General features: G+C 42.9%; 1 protein-coding gene across 1 annotated transcript in view; it reads left to right on the top strand.

Moving 5' to 3' along the window:
- The window catches only part of LOC121293060 (potassium voltage-gated channel subfamily KQT member 1-like), a 617,066-nt gene that overhangs the window by 162,506 nt on the left and 434,431 nt on the right, over positions 1-20,129 (top strand). The window contains exon 5 of the mRNA XM_041215653.1: positions 376-472. Coding sequence (XP_041071587.1) covers positions 376-472 — 97 coding nt within the window. The remainder of the gene's footprint in view (positions 1-375; positions 473-20,129) is intronic.

Raw genomic sequence — 20,129 nt, 5'->3', positions numbered from 1 at the left:
CAACAGAGGACAACCTTCTGATCCCAGAAACCAGTCTAGGAAGCCTGCACTGTACTTACAATGCAGATATGTTATTCTTTAAATTTAGAGGTCAAAACTGGACACAGTGCTCCAGGTGTGGTCTCACCAAGGCTCTATACAATGTAGCAAGACTTCCATACTCTTGTACTTTAATCCCTTTGCAATAAAGGCCAAGATCCCATTTACCTCCCTAATTGCTTGATGTACTTGCAACAAAAAATAAATTGGGAAGGATTTGATATGAAGGACATAATTTGAAAAAGAATCAGAAGTTTAATTACTACTATTTCTAAAATATAACTTTAAAAAAATATTTAGCTTTCTGGTGGGATTGACCCTATTTTGTATTTTCAGGGGTATTCGTTTCCTTCAGATCTTACGGATGCTGCATGTGGATCGGCAAGGTGGTACTTGGAGGCTTTTAGGATCTGTTGTTTTCATTCATCGTCAGGTATGCCACTCTTCTGAGTAAGCAAGGTCCAGCTGGATCCATCTTTAAATATTCAGATTGGGCACTGATGATGCCATCATGCCAATTGCTATTATAACTGTGGGTTTGAGTGGATATAGCAGCTGTGACCTTCTTACCAGGTTCACCTAACGGAAAGGGGACTTGAGGCCAGAAGAGGCTCACAAAGATTTTTTTGTTTTTATTAACTTTCCTTGTAGAGCCAGGAGTAATGGGAGCACTCCTTCCGACTCCATGGGAAGAGTTCAGACCTCTCCTCACCAGGGCTCCAATCACAAGGCCCTCCTGAAATTCTTTCTCTGTAACTTACCTGAGTGCTGGGGACCACTCCTTTATGATAATAAAGGTATTTTTTTTAAGAAACCTGTTTACAGCCGGAAAGCTGAATTGCTGAATAGCTTACATTGAAAAATTCACATATAAAGTAATTAGGTTCAAAACATGAAAACAAGTAACAATCATGTAGTAACAAAAATAGACAAATAAATTCAGCAGGTAACAGGGAAGTGCTGGACAGAATAATAAAAGAAGAGTAATGTTGAATTATAATTATATTAATATTACAAACCAATACACCATTCCTACATTACAGCCACTGGAATAGATATATATTTCATAATTTAAGTACTTAATTGTGTACTGAAGCATGTGAGGAATAGGGCTACATCAGTACATTTTTGTCCAACATCTTACAGTGTTGAATTTAGTCAAGCTTCTGTGTTGCCTTGATTGCTCTGGAAGTGGTGGGGGTGACTAGTTCTGAAATTGGGTAGCATCTGGCCCAGTAAGGGCCTGTTCTACCCATAACTTTTAAAACATGAACTATAATCAGTGTGGAATCTTTTGGAATTGACTTTGCTTTAAAAATGGACATTAAAATGCTGAAAGAGATGACTGCTAAGAGTCACCGGACTTGGTCTGCAGATTCAAACTACCACACTGTCTTGAAAGGACAAAAGGACACATCCTAGCTAAGGAGTGGCACTACTCATCTCCCGAAACCATCCAAAAGGTGTTTCTTGACTTGAATGGGTTATTCTGAAACCAAGATAGTGATTGTCTCAAACCCCCAGGGTGAATATCTGGAAACAATAACCTATGTTGTGGATAATCCACTGAAGCACAACACCATATTTGTAAAAGGGGACTTTGAGGAATCAAACAGTAAGGCAGCTACAATAGTGTCCCTTTTAATCTTTAAGTGCTGCCTGCAAGACACAAACAAGGACAGAAACAGCAGCAGCAAAAGGGAGCAACATCGATTTCTTGAGACCTGGAGACTGTAACATTGTAAGGTCTCCAAGCCTGTTCTTTGTCCAGTCCAAAGTATAGCAAACTGACCTCCAAGACTATGGCCTGAATTTTCACTCCTGGATCAGGGGAACAGAGTCAGAACAATTTCCAGCTCTGTAAACCTGACTCAGAAAAAAGTGCCCTGGAATTTTGCATGTTTGTTCCGGGAGGGCTGGGTTCCATGGGAGTTGCGGCAGGTGACCCTGGAAGCAATGCGGAGGCTGCCAGGTGCAGAGATGGGCTGGGCAGAAGGCTTGCCTCGGTGAATCGCCACTTCATTGAAGCAACGAAAACAAAACAATAAAGCAAAAAACAGCCCTCCAGCCCTTACCCCATCACACCTCCTCACCCCTCATAAACTCCCCATGCCTCATCCATGCCAACCACTGCTACCTTATGCCCCCCACCACCCCCCTTAGCCCCTCATACTCTACATGCCAACCTATGCCCCTCTACCACCCTCATAGCCCTTCAGACATTTCATGCCAACCAATGCCCATCTGCCCATCCCCACGGCCCTTTATAGCCCTTATGCAAACTTTGTGCCAACTCATGCCAATGCATAGCCCCCACCCACCACCCTTTGCCCTTACACCTTCCATGCCAACTCACCCAGCATCCACCATTGGAAGACCTCAGGACCCATGCTGAGATTAAATAAAGTTCTTAAGTCTCTATTGATGAATTCACAATTTCAAAAAGAAACCACTCCTTGATAAAAAACCCATTCACTACATTTAACTTCCTTTAACCCCTTATAAAAACAAGCATTAGAATTCCTGGTCCCAATTCAAAGAGTTTATAACCACTATGAGCTGTCAATCAAACTGAACTGACGGGCACCTGCCTGTAATAATGAAAGGTTATGTTAGCAGTCATGCAGTACTAATCCCGTAAAGACAACATTCAGGCATGTGTCAACAGACATAAATAAATAGCATGCACTTTTTAAAAAAAACTGCCGACAGTTTTTTCTCAAATATTTAAAGGAATGGGGTTTTAAATGCCTTGATAGCTCACTTTGACAGCCCTGTTGGCAGTTCCTTTTGATAGCTCTGTTGATAGTTCCTTTCGACAACTCATTTTGACAGCTCTCTTGATAGTTCTAATCAGCTTGACAGTTTCAATGAGTTCATGCACTTTTTAAGCACCTTCATGTCTACTTTTAACAATCCCAAAAGGCACCTTTCCCCTCCCAAGGGGCACCTTACCTTTCCCAAAGGGCAGCTTGTATCCCCCAGAGCTGTCCCAGAACCATATCCAAAAGGGTACCCTACCTCTCCAAAGAACTCCAGCAGCCTTAAATCTTCTCCTACTAGATCTGAAGTGCACAAATTATGTTTTGGAATCCCACTAGCAAAACTCAGACCTGACTGAGGCAGCTGCATTTTAACATGTGCATTTGCGCCTGTGAACCGCTACGTACAACCAAGAACCTGCCCTCACTCTGCTCGCCCTGCAAAAATGGTAGGTGCTGTGTTCTGGGCAGGACTTCCAAATCCAGGTCTCTTCAGCCATTTTCACAAAAATGGAATTTGGGCCTTCAAGTAACTAACTTCATCACCTAGGGAAAGTCCATCTCTTTGAGAGAATCCTGTAATAAATCTGATATTTGACTTTGGCTATTGAATTTACTGAGCTACACTGAAGAAGTGAAAAACTTCTTCTTCACCAGGCCTGGCCTGCATTATGTGTTTTCCAAGATGAGTCAATCATGTAATTTACAAACTACCCTTTTATTTACAACTTGTAAAATTCCCCTATTTGCTTTATGTGTGTGTATTTGTGTGTAAGTTGTTGAATGAGTGACGTAGCATAAGATTTTTGGGGTGAATAAGTAATGCTCTTTATTTAAATCCATGAAAAGCTTGCTGCTGAATATTCAAATTGTCCGAACGCTCAGGGGTTAAGAAACACACATCTCTTCCTTTTCAAAATCACGCTGATCACAGACATTCAGGGAAGGGAACAGGAGTTTCAGTTCTCTCTTGTCCTGTTCATAACAGCTGGATTGCGAAAAGAGTTTTCCAAACTTAGTATAAATATTAGCTCATCTTGTTTGTAGAGTCTCAAGCTTTGTGACATGGAGGGCACTGTCGTATGACTGGTACTGAGGACCTAAGATCAATCTCAGCATACTTCTATATTCTTTTGATCTTGGTTTGCACATGTGTGATGTCAGGGTGTTGCAGACGCAAGACCAGGGGGTGGATGTAGCCGGTGTGGATCAACAACAGGCCATGTGCAGGGAGTCCAAAAGAGGAGAGATATGAGAATGAACATTTATTTGCTTTTTTTTAGCATACTGGCCACTTGGCCATCCCACTTCTAGTTAGAATGTGTGTACCCAGAATTTTCAAGGCTTTCTCCTCTGTTAGGTTGTAATTATCTAACTTTATGTCAAGGGACATGTGCTCATGTCTATTGAAGTCTACTCACACGGAGTTACATTTAGTAACATTTAACTACATACGGATTCCTGCCCCCACAATTCATTGAGGGCGTCAAGACTTTCCTGAACCTCACAGACCACACCTCGCAGCCAAGACTTTGCCATTGCCATATTGTCCACATATTTCTAATATTTGAGGCCAGAGAAGAGAAGAGAAGACACTGTTAACGAGGTTTAGGAAAGGGATTGGCCCGAGCTGAGTGCCCTTTGCTCCTCTGCGGCAAACTTCCATAGCCCAGAATTTCCCTCTGCCGGTCAGATGCCACTGTCTACCAGTTCTAGCAGGAAAATGACCTTGGACATGCAGGTGAAGTGTGAAATTTGGATCTCCTGGATCTTGTAGTCCTGTCTGCCTCTGTGCTGCCCAATTTTTAATTAAAAGTCAAAATTTAGTTGCTACTATTTCACAGATCCATTGGCTTTCTTATGGTATCTTGTTACTGGGAATTTTTATTTTGAAGGAAACATAATTTCTAACATAGACCAACTGCATTTGAGTAAAAGAGACATTTTGACCATTCCACTAGTGCATTGGAAAGCCTGCCAGAAAGTTGCTGCTCTGTGCCAAGGAACATGGAAGAGGCATGACCAACTTGGCATAGGACTTTGCACATAGCTTAAAACCCTTCTTTTCCAAATATAGAATGGGTGGTCACCTCCATCAGCACATCATGATACAGTGCCTGATGGCCAATGTCACAACTGCAGTGGAAGCTCAGACTACTGCCATCATTGCTTTCAAATTCACCTTCAAAGGGATTTCAGGGTTTTGCAGCAGTCTATCAAACTTTTCTCCAACAGATCAGTAGGATTGCAGTGGTGCCACCTCAGTAGAGTGGCAGTGGCTCCATGGAGCACCAAACTGTGTTCTCTCTCAGTATGAAAACGTTCCTGCTCCCACCTTTGCCACTCTGCCAGTGCCCTAGCTGTTGCCAGTCAGCCATCCAGCCCAGTTTGAAACGCTGAAGTCTGAAGCTGAGCCTTCTAGCCACTAAGGTCACCTGCACTAAGGCCATCTGCAGTCTACTGAATTGTAGGTCAGCAGCTTTCCACCACCCATCCTACAGCCACTCGGGAAGCATTTTATAGGACCATGAGGATAGACAAAGGCACATGGAAAATAAATACTAAGGAAACGTGCATGGATGATTACTTTATTTTTGAATGAATCATGTCATGTTTGAATGCATAAATTTGCCCTAAATTTTTTGTTTTTTGTGTTTTCTGAAAGAAAACAATGGGGGGTTGGACGGGAGCGGGCGCGGGCGGGTGCGTAGCCAATCGCTGCCCGCAATCGGCTGCGTGCCGCCATTTTACGTTGGCCCGCCCAGCATGACGTGCACCCGGGAGCGCTGTGCGCTCCCTGTTCGGGCGGGGGGTGTAAGCTGAGTCAGGGCCTACATGCATGCGCACGAAAGAGCACAAAAATCTCCCTGAGGCAAAAAGTTGCCTCAGAGAGATTAGTTTGATTTTTGAAAAATTTAAAAAAGAGAAGAAAAATTTAAGACATGTCCCCTCATGTGATATGTGTCACATGAGCTGGGACACGTTGATGAATTTTATTTAAAATTTTTTATTAAGCTTTTAAAACCTTCATGAAACCTTATCCTGCACATGGATGAGGTTTCATAATAAATGCAAAGGCCGCCTGGGTGCTTCACCTGCCCGCCAACCTTAAGGTTGAACGGGCAGCTCAGGTAATTAGTTTCATTACTATTTAAATAGCCTTCGCGCCCACCGAACTCAAGATCTGAATGACACGCGCTGACGTTGGGATGCATGCCCGACGTCACTGCGCATCATTTTACATGTCAGCGAGCAGGCCCCGCCCTTGTTCACCGACCCAAATATTCTGGCCCAATGTGATGGTCAGTGGTATAGGAAAGGTAAGGAGTTTGTTGGTGAATAGGGAGGTGTGGTTGAGGTTATTAGTATCACTGATGAATGTACTGTTGGCTAAACTGATTCCAACCATATTCTGACAATATGGATACGTTTCCAACACAAGCTGCTAGATAATGATTGGAAACAGGAACTCATTAAGGGCCAATTAAAGCTCCCATACATTGTCCTTGGCTAAGATCAGATAGCTTAGAACTAATTAGTCAACGAAACTTACTGGTCTCAGTGGCTCAGCTATTCGCTGTTGCAACTGGATTTGTAACCAGGTAACTTCAAGTTAAATTTCAAATGGCTTATTGGAGAACAAACTTTTATTAAATGTTCGGAATCAAATGTGGAATTGTGAATAAGTTCAACCTCTAATATTGGAAGTGGAGTGAAATTGATGTAATAGTCATTTCCGATTTCCTGACTATGTATATAGTTTCTACAACACTTTGGATCAACTGGTTTACTCCACCTGTCAATGGTGGGCCACCTTTCCCGCCGTGCACATTTTAATACATCTGCATCTAATTATAAGCCCTGCTCACTGGAATTGTACCCCCATGTCAAATTTATCACCTGCGTCGACAGGAAAACACACTGGCCCAGAACACGTCTGGACAAGTCTGACATGCAGAAGTTGGGACTTCCCGTTAGGGCCTTGCTCACTTCGCAGACATTGAAGAGCAGCAGACGCTGGAGCCTGACAGCAACCGGACCCTGGAGAAACACGTGCATGGGACTCTGGGTGGATTCTGATGGACATGGCTCCACTGTGAAACAACTCATGGAAGGTGATGTCGGGGTCTGCTTTGGAACATCAGTGTCTTGACCATGATCTGCTATGGATGATCATCGATGGTGTGGAGAGGAAGGCCTAGGTTTGACTGGGAGAGGAAGGTGTACTAGTGGGGGCAGACATGAGGTTGGGAGGGGGCAAATGATGGTGTCAGGGGAGTGAGGTTGTGAGGGGGGTAGGGAATACAGGGAAAGGAGGGTGAATGCAGCAACTGGGGAGGTAGGTGTAAGGGGATAGGAAAGTTTAAGAGAAGGAGTTTGGAGGGGGGCAGGGTTTCAGGGGTAGGAAGGTGTCCAAAGGAGGGAAAAGAGTCCATGGAATGGAAGGAGTTCAGAGAGGGGAAGGAATCCAAGGGGAGGAAGGAGTTCGGAATGTGGAAGGAGTCCAGGGGGATGAAGGAGTTTGGAGAGGGAAGGAGTCTGGGAGGAGAAGGGAGTTGGGGGGGGAGGAAGGAGGAAGGGTGGAGAAGCAATAAGTGGGGGGTTGAGGAGGACGTGCAAGGGAGGAATCTGTGGAGTCAATGACTGCCTCCTGGGGAGTGAAATGAGGGTAGGTGTGGCAGGAGGAAATTATGAGAATGAGAAAGGGCAGAGTGAGCTGGTAGGGTGAGACATTGAAGTTGCGATAGTAGCAGTAGAAGGGACAGCAAGGGTGGTTGGTGGGGACTCGAAGGCAGACATGGACCCTGAGGATGGGAAGTAGGAGGTCGGAGAGGCTGATGTGGATAGGGGTGGGATTCTCGGGAAGATAAGGAACATGCACGTTCTCCTGGACATCCTGGACAGAAAAGGGTTCTGGTTGATAGTGACTATAGGGAGGTGATGTCAGGGGGCTCAACAGTGATGGGGGAAAGGACATGGGTGACTGGGGGAGGGGAAAGGATGGGGGAGCTGAAGACACACTTAACAGCCACCATGCTTCTAAAATCGAAAGTGAAGGGAGCTTCGTGTTGGATGGGCACAGGTGCTGCATGGGAGTGCGATCAATGGGTGGACGGAGATGCAGGTCAGCTCAGATGGACAACTGAAAGAGAACCCCAGCGACAGCATTGAAAATGCTCAGGACATTGAGATGACTGTGTTTGAAGAAGGCTCAACGTGTGTGGGGGAATGCTAGCACGAGACTCTGAAAGGCCCTGCCACACACACTCCTTGCTCCAGAATCACTCGTGGGCTGGCTGCATGCAGCTGAGCTGCTAGTGGGGGCTGGATGCAGGGGGAGCACTCATGAAGCCTGTAAATGAAGCTGAAAGGCACAATTACACATTATTCAGTGAAAGTGAATATATTTTCAGATTAAAATATGACAAAAAGTGTTCACCTGTACAATCACTTGCGATCAGGAATTCTTAACTTTTCTAGGCCTACCACTTCTCCTAGGTGCTGCCCTGACATCCACAGCAGGGGTGGAGACAGTCTGTCCAGTGGTTGGCCCTATTACCTCTGCTGACTTTGGCATAGGTCCTACCGAGAGCCAAGGCCTTGAGGTCCCAGCTTGCTTTGGCTGTCCTCCTGGGCCAGCTGCTCCCTCTACAGTGACCAAGGATGAGGTTGAGGGGATCACAGGCAAAGGGGGCTGGGAGGGAGAGGATAGCTTCTGAGATTCCTGAGTGGATGACCCAGGGGTGTCCAGCTGCCACTCTTCCTCATTACGGGTGCTCACTTGCCCCAGCCTGACTCCTTGAAGGGAAGGAGACCTGGAGGGACGTTGAGGTGCCCCGTTTCCCTCTCACATTGCCACTGCATGAACTCACCCATGGCTACCGCAGTGGAGTCCAGGTCTGCGTGCATCTCCGCGTTCTGCTAGACCAGAGTCTCCATGGCCTCCACCATCCTTCCCATGGAGACCTCCAAAAACGCACATGTGGGCACTGTTTTGTCCGAGAGCAGGCAGACACACTCCTCCGTCTCACGTGCCACTTTGTTGAGGACTTCCAACAGTTCTGCATGATGTTCCCCCACCTTCTGCTGACTCTATTATGATAATTTGGAAGATCCTGAGGCTTTCATCTGACCCGGTCACCTCAGATGCCCCTCCCACAGCAGTTTCTGAGTTCCGGGGAGCTTGGCTGAGCCTGCCTCCTCCTGTTGCGGACACATGTCCGTGCAGTGAACACCAGATTGTGAACCCTAGCTGCTCTAGATCTAGGTCCCTCCGAGGTGTGTGTCTCTGCACTGTTGGAGGGTGAGGGCAAGTGCTGTGGTAGTCTTCCTGGCTTCTTATTCCCAGCTCTTCAATGGAGGAGGTATCCTCTTTGTTGGAGGTGCGGACCTGGCTGGAGTTGAGGAACTGGCTGGCTAAGGGTATTAGTCACTTGGCAGAGCTCCCTGTGAACCAAAGTAGAAGTGTTAGTGTCACTTCAGAGATAACAAGACGAAAGTTTCTTGAAACTGCTAAATAGCTCTCATTGTTTGATGGTCACAGCCAGACATGGCTTCAGCTATTTTAAAAGGTCATTGTCCAGTTTTAACATTTTAGAAATTAGCCATGATGACATATTGGAGGCAAATGGTTCATCCTGATATTTTTTCTTTTATTTGTCCTTGGGAAATGCAGGCAAGGTCATGTTTATTGTTCATCTCTGGTTGCCCTGAGAAGGTGGTTGTAACTTGCTGCCTTGGAACTACTGCAATTCCTTGTGGTCAACACCAACTTCTCCCATTAAGGTATTGAGTAAGGTGCTGTAGGATATTGCCCTGGTGATGATGAGGAATAGCTATATAGATGAAAGTCAGAATGGCATGTGATTTGACTGGGAACTTGGTGATGATGGTGCAAAACTAAATAATCTCTGAATGAGAGATGTTAGTCAATTTTACTTGCTAGTAGAACAGTCCTGTTGTGTGATATATTATCAAAGAAAAGCTGAATAACTTCAAATCTCTACTATTTCTCATCTCAGCTTATTGTTACAGAATAAAATTCCAAAGAAGTGGAAGTAAAGTTGAAATGGAAGCATTTAGATTCCAAAAGGGAAAAAAAAAGAGGCTTAATTTTTGGTAAAGTTCATAAGGCGTTCATAATTATCTGGAAATGTCAATAGATTTGCTATGGTATTACTCATGGTGAGTTGGAGGATACAGTATTTTATATTAGTAAGGGAGTAATGCCATGTAATGTACAGTTTTTTTTTATCAGGATTCTCAATTAATGCTACTGAATAATTAAAATTCAATTTTTATTATATTCTGTAATGGGATTTTTCATAGTACACTTAGTGAATTGAATTTTGCAACCTGATTTTGGAATTAAATAAGGTTTAAAATATGTTTATCTAACACAAGAAGTTAGCATGTAGGTACAGCAAGTAATTCTGAAAACAAGTGAGACATTGGCCTGTATTGGAAGGCGGATTGAATATAAAAGTAGTGAAGCATTGCTATAACCATGCAGGGCTTTGGCGAGACTATGCCTAGAGTATTGCATGCAATTTTGGTCTCCTTATTTAAAGAGGCAGTTCAGAAAAGATTCACTAGATTGATTCCTGGAATGAAAGGGGTGCCTTATGAGGAAAGGTTGAGAGGGTTAGGCCTATACTTATTGGAGTTTAGAAGAATGAGACCTGTCTTATTAACACATATAAAATTTGGAGAGGCTTTGACAGGTTAGATCAGGGGTCGCCAACCTTCTCTTCAATGAGAGGTACTTCTGATTAATGAAAAGTACCCCGAGTTACTAAAATCTATATTGAAAATATATGGATTGATAAGATTGCATAAGCTATTACAGTTGAATTATAAAAATATATACTTAAAATGGAGAAAATTGATTCTTAAGCTTTATTTCAATGTGAAACTTAACATTGTACGGTGTCCACCAGTGCTGTGTAAACTGGTGTATATCTTGAGAGGGCAACTCTGATGGAGTCATTCAGATGCTCGTTAGTCAGATGTGTTTGAAATTTGGATTTGATGAAGTTCATGTCGGAAAAGGTGGCTTTTCAAAGATTGGGGGAACCAAACAGGGAAGCCATTTTCATTGCTGCTGTTCAGATGTTGCTGTACTTGTCGGTATCCACGAGACTCCAGAAATTAGTGGCAGATTGCCTTCATTTCAACTGTATGTCATTTTGAAGGCTGACAATCTCTATTTCCATAGTGACACAAACAAGGTTAAATAGCACACTAATTTGTTCAGAAATGTCACCAACATCTACTTCCATGAAGGGGTTTGAAGTAAACACCAAGCAGGACTCCAGCTGCTCAAAATCATTAAATCTGTTGTTGAACTCTTGGCCAAGCCTGGTCAGGAGAGCACTGTATTCGTCAAAGTCCAGGAACCCTGCGGCAGCTTCATTTTCCTCTTCTGCATTTGCTTTACCAAAAGGTTAAGTTTCAACTTGAAAGCTTTCATTGCATAATCATGTCAGCAATTGTCTTCTCTTTCCCTTATAATTCACAGTTAAGGGTGTTCAATTTCTCTGTCACATCTGTTATCAAGCAGCAATGCAATGTTTAATAATTGGGCAGTATCTTCATTCTTGACTCCATGAAACCTTTGATTTCTGGCAAAAGTGAAAGAAATTGGCACAGTATTGTTCCCCTGCTAAGTCACCGGATTTTGGCGTGCAGCAAAAGATGGCTATACTCGGCTGACAGTTCGTCAGGAAATGACTTGAAACTTCGGTGCTGATTGGCCTTTGCATGAATTGAATTAATAATTCTAACAACAGGAAACAAAACATTGATAAAACCCCATTACTTTGGCATAAATTGCCTGTTGATGGATGTTGCAGTGATCGTTTAAGAAACAAGGGAAATCAGAGCCTGCTTTACTACTTCCAACAAAACCGACATGACGCCCAGTCATTGCTGGTGCGCCATTGGTTGTTCTTGCCACTAGCTTCTCTAATGGCACATTGTTTCTTGCAAAATAATTCTTGACCTCATTGTAGATATCATCTACCCTGGTTGTGGATTTCAGAGGCAACAATGTCAAGAATTCTTCTTTAATGGTGAAGCCTTCAAACACCATTCAAACAAACACTGCCAACTGGACAGTATTGCTTGTGTCAACCCATTCACCACATTGAATAGGAAACTACTTGCATGTACTTAAATCCCCCTCTAGCTGCTCTATCACGTCGGCCGATAATGCAGATACCCTTCTTGCCATGGTATTTACTCCTAATGGCACGTCTGAAATGGCAGACATAATTTCAGGGCTGTTTTTGAAATCTTTGATTAAGAACTCAGTCATCAGAGACATCATGCCCTTCACAGTCTTATATGTTGCCTTGTAATTGGTCAAATAATGAGCAACTTTGAAAGATGCCTCTGTTGCATTAACTTTCTTGGTTTCATAAAAATAGATTGCTGCCTCTGCACTGCAGCTTTTGGTTTACTTATTTTCTGTGACCACAGACTGCTTCCTGTACGAGAGTCCCTCTCAAAATGCTTGTGCACTGTTGCAAAATGCCTCTCGACATTGCTCTTTTTTCAGACAGTAACTCTGGCACTGCAGATTATTCAGACACACTTGTCGTTAATGCTTGAAAACAAAAAATTGTTCTCCACTCTTGATGGAAATATTATGTCTTTTGCCTTTTTTTGGATGGACCTGCCTCTGCATCCATGATGTCAACAAGAGTAGATTATTTTTCCTGCCGCATGCCAGCTAGCAGAGTTGTGCTAGTACAGATGGTCCTTGACTTATATTGATCCTCACTTATAGCAGGTCGCAATTGCCACCCATGTTATTACTTATGGCAGTCAGACCTGCACTTACAGCATGACGTTGACTCAGGTGCCGGTGTCGTTTACTAAAGTTGGCAAACTAGTTAGCCTGCGGTGGAAAAATAATCATGACTTGAATTCTGTAATACTATTGGTTATTTTTCCAAATCTTAATATGAGCTACTCATTGGCAGATGGTGAGCTACCAGTCGCTCAGGATCAATATGTTGGTGACCCCTGGGTTAGATGTTTCCTCTCATGGAAGAATCTAGAGCTAGTGGGCATAGTTTCAGAGTAAGGGGACTCCCATTTAACACATAGGTGAGGAATTTCTTCTCTCAGATGATTATGACCTTTGAAATTTTCTATGCTAGAGATCAGAACAAGCTCAAGGGGCTAAATGCCCTACTCCTGTTCCAATGTTCCTACACAACAAATATACAAAGGAAATCTGGGCCATTAACACTAAATTAGAATTATATTGACGTAAAGATTGTGGACTAATTCCAATGAGATTGCTTTGAAATCGCTTTTCATCTGTTCTCAGTTATAATGTCACCTTCATGAAATATGAAGACTATTTCATGGAGATGTCATTATATATGGTTAAAAGGACTAATGACTTGCTACTTTGGCATTTAATGATTAGTTAAATATGTTAAAAGTCTCTTATAATTAAGTAGGACATTTAAACTGACAAGATTGCTGTTTTCTGTTTGTTTAACCCTAAAAAGATTATGGGACAATATAGCTGGGGCGACTGAACTTAGAAAATGTTGATTACTCACAGCTGTTATTTTAGAAACAGTAACAGTGGCTTAAAGGTTCAGTTGACTTTAAATGAAGAATGCAAGGATCAAATTATTCCAACCAGAATTGAAAAACTCTTTAGAAGCACAATTCTGCATATGTGTTAGCTGCTTTTCTTTAGAACAGCAAGGCTTAATTTCTTAAAGTGAACTTTTGTAATATATTGTTACTCCAGAACTGCAACTAATTTTAAAGATGTGAGTTTTAAAAGTCTTAACAGTATAAAAATATAGTAAACAAAATATATGGAGTAATAAATTAAAGGTAGACTTTCCTCTTTACATCCATTCCTTTGGTTCATAGTTCTTCCATAGACTTATAAAAGATATCTGCTTATAAATAAAGCTGCCCTCATATTGGATTTCCCACTAACTTAGGACAGGAGTTGGCCATTCAGCCCTTCGAACCTGTTCTGCTATTCAGTAGGATCATGGCTGATCTGTGACCCAACTCCATATATCCACCTTTAACCCATAACCTTAAGTAAATCCTGGAACCAAATGGATTGCCCAAAATGTTTAAACAGGAGTTGTAAAGGAGTACTTTCAGTATGTGTGTAGCATTCCTTGAAGCTTTTTTTTGTAATATTTGATCCTTATGACAGAAACGTGCATTTAAGTCAGTATGTATTTCAAGCTCAATTGTATTTCAAGTTTTACATTTTAATATGCTGCAAGAATTACAAAATAGTTTTGATATGTATTTTGCATATGCTACACTTCCATGGATTTAAATTTATCCTTGATTAAAACTGTCCCTTATGTGTTTTTTTCCTTTAAAAGGATGCAGATATAATTAACAGTGAAGTAGTATTAATTTTAATTAAAAACAGGAAATGTTGGAAATACTCAAGCAGGTCTGCCAGCTTCTGAGAGAGGAGAGTTAATGCATGCATATGATGGAGATCATTGGTGAGACATCTTCTATAGCCTACCAGGAGCTGCACTGCAACCATCTGATGGTGCGTTTGACCACTTCCTGCCTTCCACATGATCGCTCATACCCCACGTGGCTGCCACCCGCCCTTTAAAATTAATACTCAATTCTATGTGCGCTGGCTGCTGGTATGCAAGCAGAAGTGGCACACACTTCTGCTTCCACCATTGGGACCCGTGCCTCACGGATTAAATTTGCTCCAGTGTTTCAGGCCAGTCACCTTTCATCTGAACTGGGAAACTTTAGAGATTGTGACTCTTTAAAAACCTTCATTTTTAAAAGCTATACTTTAAAAGACTGAAATTCAAGATGGCTTCCAAGGACTACCAGATGTTTCTTGTGGATTGAATTATCTTGTCTTCAAAGAAAACAAAGAGGACACTTCTTTTGATATTGACTCAATGTTTGACAGACCAGGAGATAAACGAAACCCCTCAACACCTTCATTGTAAAAATCCCAGCCAAAAGGTTTTAGGTGACTGAAACCACAGGTGGGAAAAGAACACAGGCTGTTCATTTGAATTACCATGACACCATATTTGGACCATAACTCGACATTTCAGGTGAGCTCACATGATACAGTGGCCATCTTTGATGCCTACTAGCAATATTAACTGAAGTTCAAACTGACTTGAGAGAAACATCTACAGAGACTTCAAGACCAACTTCCTTCAGAGTGAGAATCCTGCAAAAAGCCATTTGCTGCTGCAGTCAACTAAACAGCCTAAGTATGTACCTATAATATCTTGCAAGAGGAACAAGGACTCTCTCCTCTAGCTGTTCCCCCACCAAGTTCACCTGAGTTCTACTACAAGAGCCTTCACAGCATTGGTGAAATTCCTACTTTTCAAGATGTTCACTTCCAGCCAAAACATAAAATCAATGAAGAAACATAGGACCCCAATGAAATAAAGCCTGATTAAATTCCATTTTTATCATTATCATTTTACCTTCAACGGTGAAGAGCAGTGGGAAACCAGGGGATTGGGAAGCCTACAAAGACCAACAGAGGACAACTAAAAAAGAAATAAGGAGAAGATTAAATATGAGAGTAAACTAGCCAGTAATATAAAAGAAGATTGCAAGAGTTTTTTAGACATATAAAGTGTAAGAGAGAGGCAAAAGTGGACATTGGGCTGCTGGAAAATGACGCTGGAGAAGTAGTAGTGGGGAACAAAGAAATGGCAGAGGAACTGAATAGGTACTTTGCGTCACAATGGAAGACACGAGTGACATCCCCAAAGTTCAAGAGAGTCAGGGGTCAGAGGTGAGTATGGTAGCCATTATCAAGGAGAAGGTGCTAGGAAAACTGAAAGGTCTGAAGGTGGATAAATCACCTGGACCAGATGGATTACACCCCAGCGTTCTGAAGGAGATCGCTGAAGAGATAGTGGAGGCGTGAGTGGCGATCTTTCAGGGATCACTGGAGTCAGGGATGGTCCCAGAGAACTGGAAAATCGCTAATGTAACCCCCCTGTTTAAGAAGGGAGTGAGGCAAAAGATGGGAAATTACAGGCCGATTAGCCTGACCTCGGTCATTGGTAAGATTTTAGAGTCCATTATTGAGGAGGAGATTTCAGAATACTTGGAAGTGCATGGTAAAATCGGGCAAAGTCAGCATGGTTTCATCAAGGGGAGGTCATGCCTGACAAATCTGTTAGAATTCTTTGAGGAGATAATGAATAGGTTAGACAAAGGAGAGCCAATGGATGTTATCTACTTGGACTTCCAGAAGGCCTTTGACAAGGTGCCGCACAGGAGGCTGCTCAGTAAGATAAGAGTCCATGGTGTTAGAGGCAAGATACTAGCATGGATAAAAGATTGACTGTCTGGCAGGAGGCAGGGAGTGGGGAAAGTGGGTCCTTCTCAGGATGGCGGCCGGTGACTCGTGGAGTTCTGCAGGGGTCAGTGTTGGGACCACAACTTTTCACTTTATACATTAATGATCTAGATGAAAGAACTGAGGGCATCCTGGCTAAGTTTGCAGATGATACAAAGATAGATGGAGGGACAGGTAGTATTGAGGAGGCGGGGAGGCTGCAGAAGGATTTGGACAGGTTAGGAGAATGGGCAAAGAAGTGGCAGATGGAATACAACGTGGGGAAGTGTGAGGTCATGCACTTTGGTAGGAAGAATAGAGGCATAGGCTATTTTCTAAATGGGGAGAGAATTCAGAAATCTGGAGTGCAAAGGGACTTGGGAGTCCTAGTCCAGGATTCTCTTAAGGTTAACTTACAGGTTGAGTCGGTAGTTAGGAAGGCAAATGCAATGTTGGCATTTATTTCGAGAGGACTAGAATATAAAAGCAGGGATGTGCTGCTGAGGTTTATGAGGCTCTGATCAGACCACATTTAGAATATTGTGGGTAATTTTGGGCCCCATATCTCAGGAGGGATGTGCTGGCCTTGGAGAGGGTCCAGAGGAGGTTCATGAGAACGATCCCAGGAATGAAAGGCTTAACATATGGGGAACATTTGAGGACTCTGCGTCTATACTCGATGGAGTTTAGAAGGATGAGGGGGGATCTGACTGAAACTTACAGAATACTGAAAGGCCTGGATAGAGTGGACGTGGGGAAGATGTTTCCATTAGTAGGAGAGACTTGGACCCGAGGGCACAGCCTCAGAGTAAAGTGTAGACCTTTTAGAACAGAGATGAGGAGAAACTTCATTAGCCAGAGAGTTGTGAAACTATGGAATTCATTGCCACAGAAGGCTGTGGAGGCCAGGTCATTGAGTGTATTTAAGACCGAGATAGATAGGTTCTTGGTTGGTAAGGGGATCAAAGGTTACAGGGAGAAGGCGGGAGAATGGGGTTGAGAAACTTATCAGCCATGATTGAATGGCGGAGCAGACTCGATGGGCCGAATGGCCTAATTTCTGCTCCTGTGTCTTATGGTCTTATGTATCGAACTTTGGTGTGTGGGTGAATCATGTGAGTGAGACATCAAGCTTTCGCTTAACCTTCAGGGCAAGTATGTGTGAGAAATGAAGTAACTTTCTTCAGTTTTAATGCACAAAAGCTTGCAGCTGAGTTAATTAAATTAATTCAATCACTCTGAGGGTATGAAAGTACGCACATCCACATACATATATATTTGATCACCAGCAATAAGAGGTAACACCTTAAAATTGTACGTGACAAGATGTAATATGTTGTAAGCAAACATTTCTGTTTTTATTTCAGAATTTCAGTATTTGCAGCATTTTGCTTTAGCTTTAGTAAAAAATTATGGCCTGAATTTCACATTTGGCGTGTGCACCAAGCCGGCGAGCCCAGAAATGAACTCAATCAGCCACTGAATGCAATTTCACGTTGGCTGGCCAATTAACAGGCAGCCAGCATGAAATGGCGCGGGGTGGGGGGGGGTGGGTGGGAAGAGGGTGGGTGCCAGCAAAAGTGAGGGTGCGGATGGGCGCTCCCTGAAGGCAGACAGCTGTGGCGGAGCTGCCTCAGGGGAACTGCAGACCTGGACAGATTAAATGACAAGAAAAAATGCGCCAAACTGTGTCTATGTAACACATTCAAGCACCTGGCAGCAGAACTCAAAAAAACATTGGTCCCCAGATATCTTTTCTTATTATTTTCACCCCGGACGTATCTTCCTGCCCTTGGGTGAGGTTTCGATAAAAACGGGCTGCCCGCCTGCCCGTTTTGCCCATGCGAAGAGCACATAACTGCACAGGCAACATAACATAAAATACGGTTTTCAATGGCCTTAATTGGCCCTTTAATTGTCGGCGGGTGCAGCTTCCGCTCCTGCGCACACCCGCTGACCTCGACATTGCTCGTTTGTGCGATGACGTTGGGACTCATGCCTGATGTCATTTCACGCAATTTCACATGCATTCGGGTCCGGTGCGCGCCCACCTGATCAACATAAAAACCTGGCCTAAGTTTTATTTCAGATGGTATCAACTTAGAAATTTAGAATTCAGTTTCAATTGGTTTGAATAATTGAATTATCATTGCATTCATAAAACTACAGAGTTAGAGTGGCTAGTGACTTGGGTCTTTTACATAATGCTCTGCACCAAAAAGATGTAAGGTTTTGGCAGTAGGAAGCAATGTCAGCAGGACCTTCACTTCTTCCTTAAACAGAGAGCTAACCAGTCCCCATCCACCACCATACTCCCTGTCTGGCTGAACTTGTCTTTACATTGAACAACTTTTCCTTTGACTCCTCTCACTTCCTCCAAATAAAAGGTATTGCTAGTGACACCTGTATGGGTCCTAGCTATGCCCGTCTTTTGTGGTACAAGTGGTATAGTCTTTCTTCCAGTTCTTATCAGGTCTCTTCCCTCACCTCTTTTTCTGGTACATTGTTAACTATATTAGTGCTCTCATCCAAACGGAAAAATTCATCAACTTTCCTTCTTCACCTTCACACGGTCTCCAGCTCTAATACTCCCTTTCTCAACTTCTCTATTCTCATTTCAGGGGATAGGCTGTCAACCAATTTCTATTATAAGCTCACTGACTCCCATAGTTAGCTTAGTTACATTTTCTTCCACCCCATTTCCTGTAAGGACTCTATTCCTTTATCCCAGGTTTTCTAAAGCCACGGTATCTATTTAAGGATGCCACCTTCTACATCAGTGTTTCCAATAAGTCTTCCTTTTCCCTCAACTGATGATTCCACTCCACCAAGTTTAATAGGGTTCTTGATCCATGATTATCCCATCTCCAGGGCTTCTACCTTCATCCTTTTTCTTCCCTCCCAGCACCAGGATAAGATTCTCCTGTCCTTACCTTCCACCCCACCAACCTCAATGTTCAGTGGATCATTCTATTATTTCCAACACTTCCAGCATAAGGTCATCATCAAATTCATCTTTCCCTTTCAGCAGAACAAAGAAACCGATTCCTCTGGACCCTCTGGTCTACTTTTCAATCACCCCCAACATCTGTTACCCTTTCCATGCAAGCACCAGGCCTTCACCATCCATGGCCTAAAACACTCCTTCCAAGTGAAACAACGATTTACTTGCACAGCTTTCAATTTAATATGCTATATTCGCTGTACATGCTGCAGTCTCCTCTACATTTGGGCAATCAAATACAGATTGGGTGATCACTTTGTCAAACATCTTCATTCAGTATACAAGCATGACCCTGGTGTTTTAGCTCTTCATCCCACTCCCACTCTGACCTCTCTGTCCTCAGCTTTCTGCATTCTTCCAATGAAGTTTAAGGAACAGCTCCTCATTTTTTAGTTAGGCGCTTTACAACCTTCCAGTTGCAACATTGAGTTCAATAATTTCATATCATAACCATTGCTCTCATTTTTTCTGACAAGTACTGCTTTTCATTTACTCACTCCTGCCTTCAACCCTTTCACAGACCCTCCCTTTTGTTCTTTCCTCCACTTCACCCTCTTCCTCGCTGTTGTACTTGGTTAAAACCTGTTACATCTGTAATATTTTCCAGTTCTGAGAAAGGATCACTGGCTTGAAATTTTGGGTGAATTTTATTGTGGAAGAGTGCATGGGGTTGGATGCAGGTGGGATTAAAACTGGCAAAATCAAGAGCACATCAGGAAACCGGTGTCAACCTGACAACTTCTGCATTTGACTCCAGCTTATTAGACTGCTTGTGCAAATTCCCCATAGGACTATTAACAGTATGTTAATTATATTATTAACATTAAGGATATACAGGTAGGGGGCATTGATTGATTAAATACCTTGAGCACATAAGGAGAAACTTCTGCGACACTGGGTGTTGGTTAGGGAGGTGATAAACACTTGTCATATTACATTCTGTAATAAATATAGCATTGAATAA

Source organism: Carcharodon carcharias, chromosome 21 (genome assembly GCF_017639515.1).
Source record: "Carcharodon carcharias isolate sCarCar2 chromosome 21, sCarCar2.pri, whole genome shotgun sequence".
Classification (NCBI taxonomy): Eukaryota; Metazoa; Chordata; class Chondrichthyes; order Lamniformes; family Lamnidae; genus Carcharodon; species Carcharodon carcharias.
The sequence above is the reverse complement of the archived record's forward strand: the minus strand, read 5'-3'. Positions and strand labels throughout refer to the sequence as shown.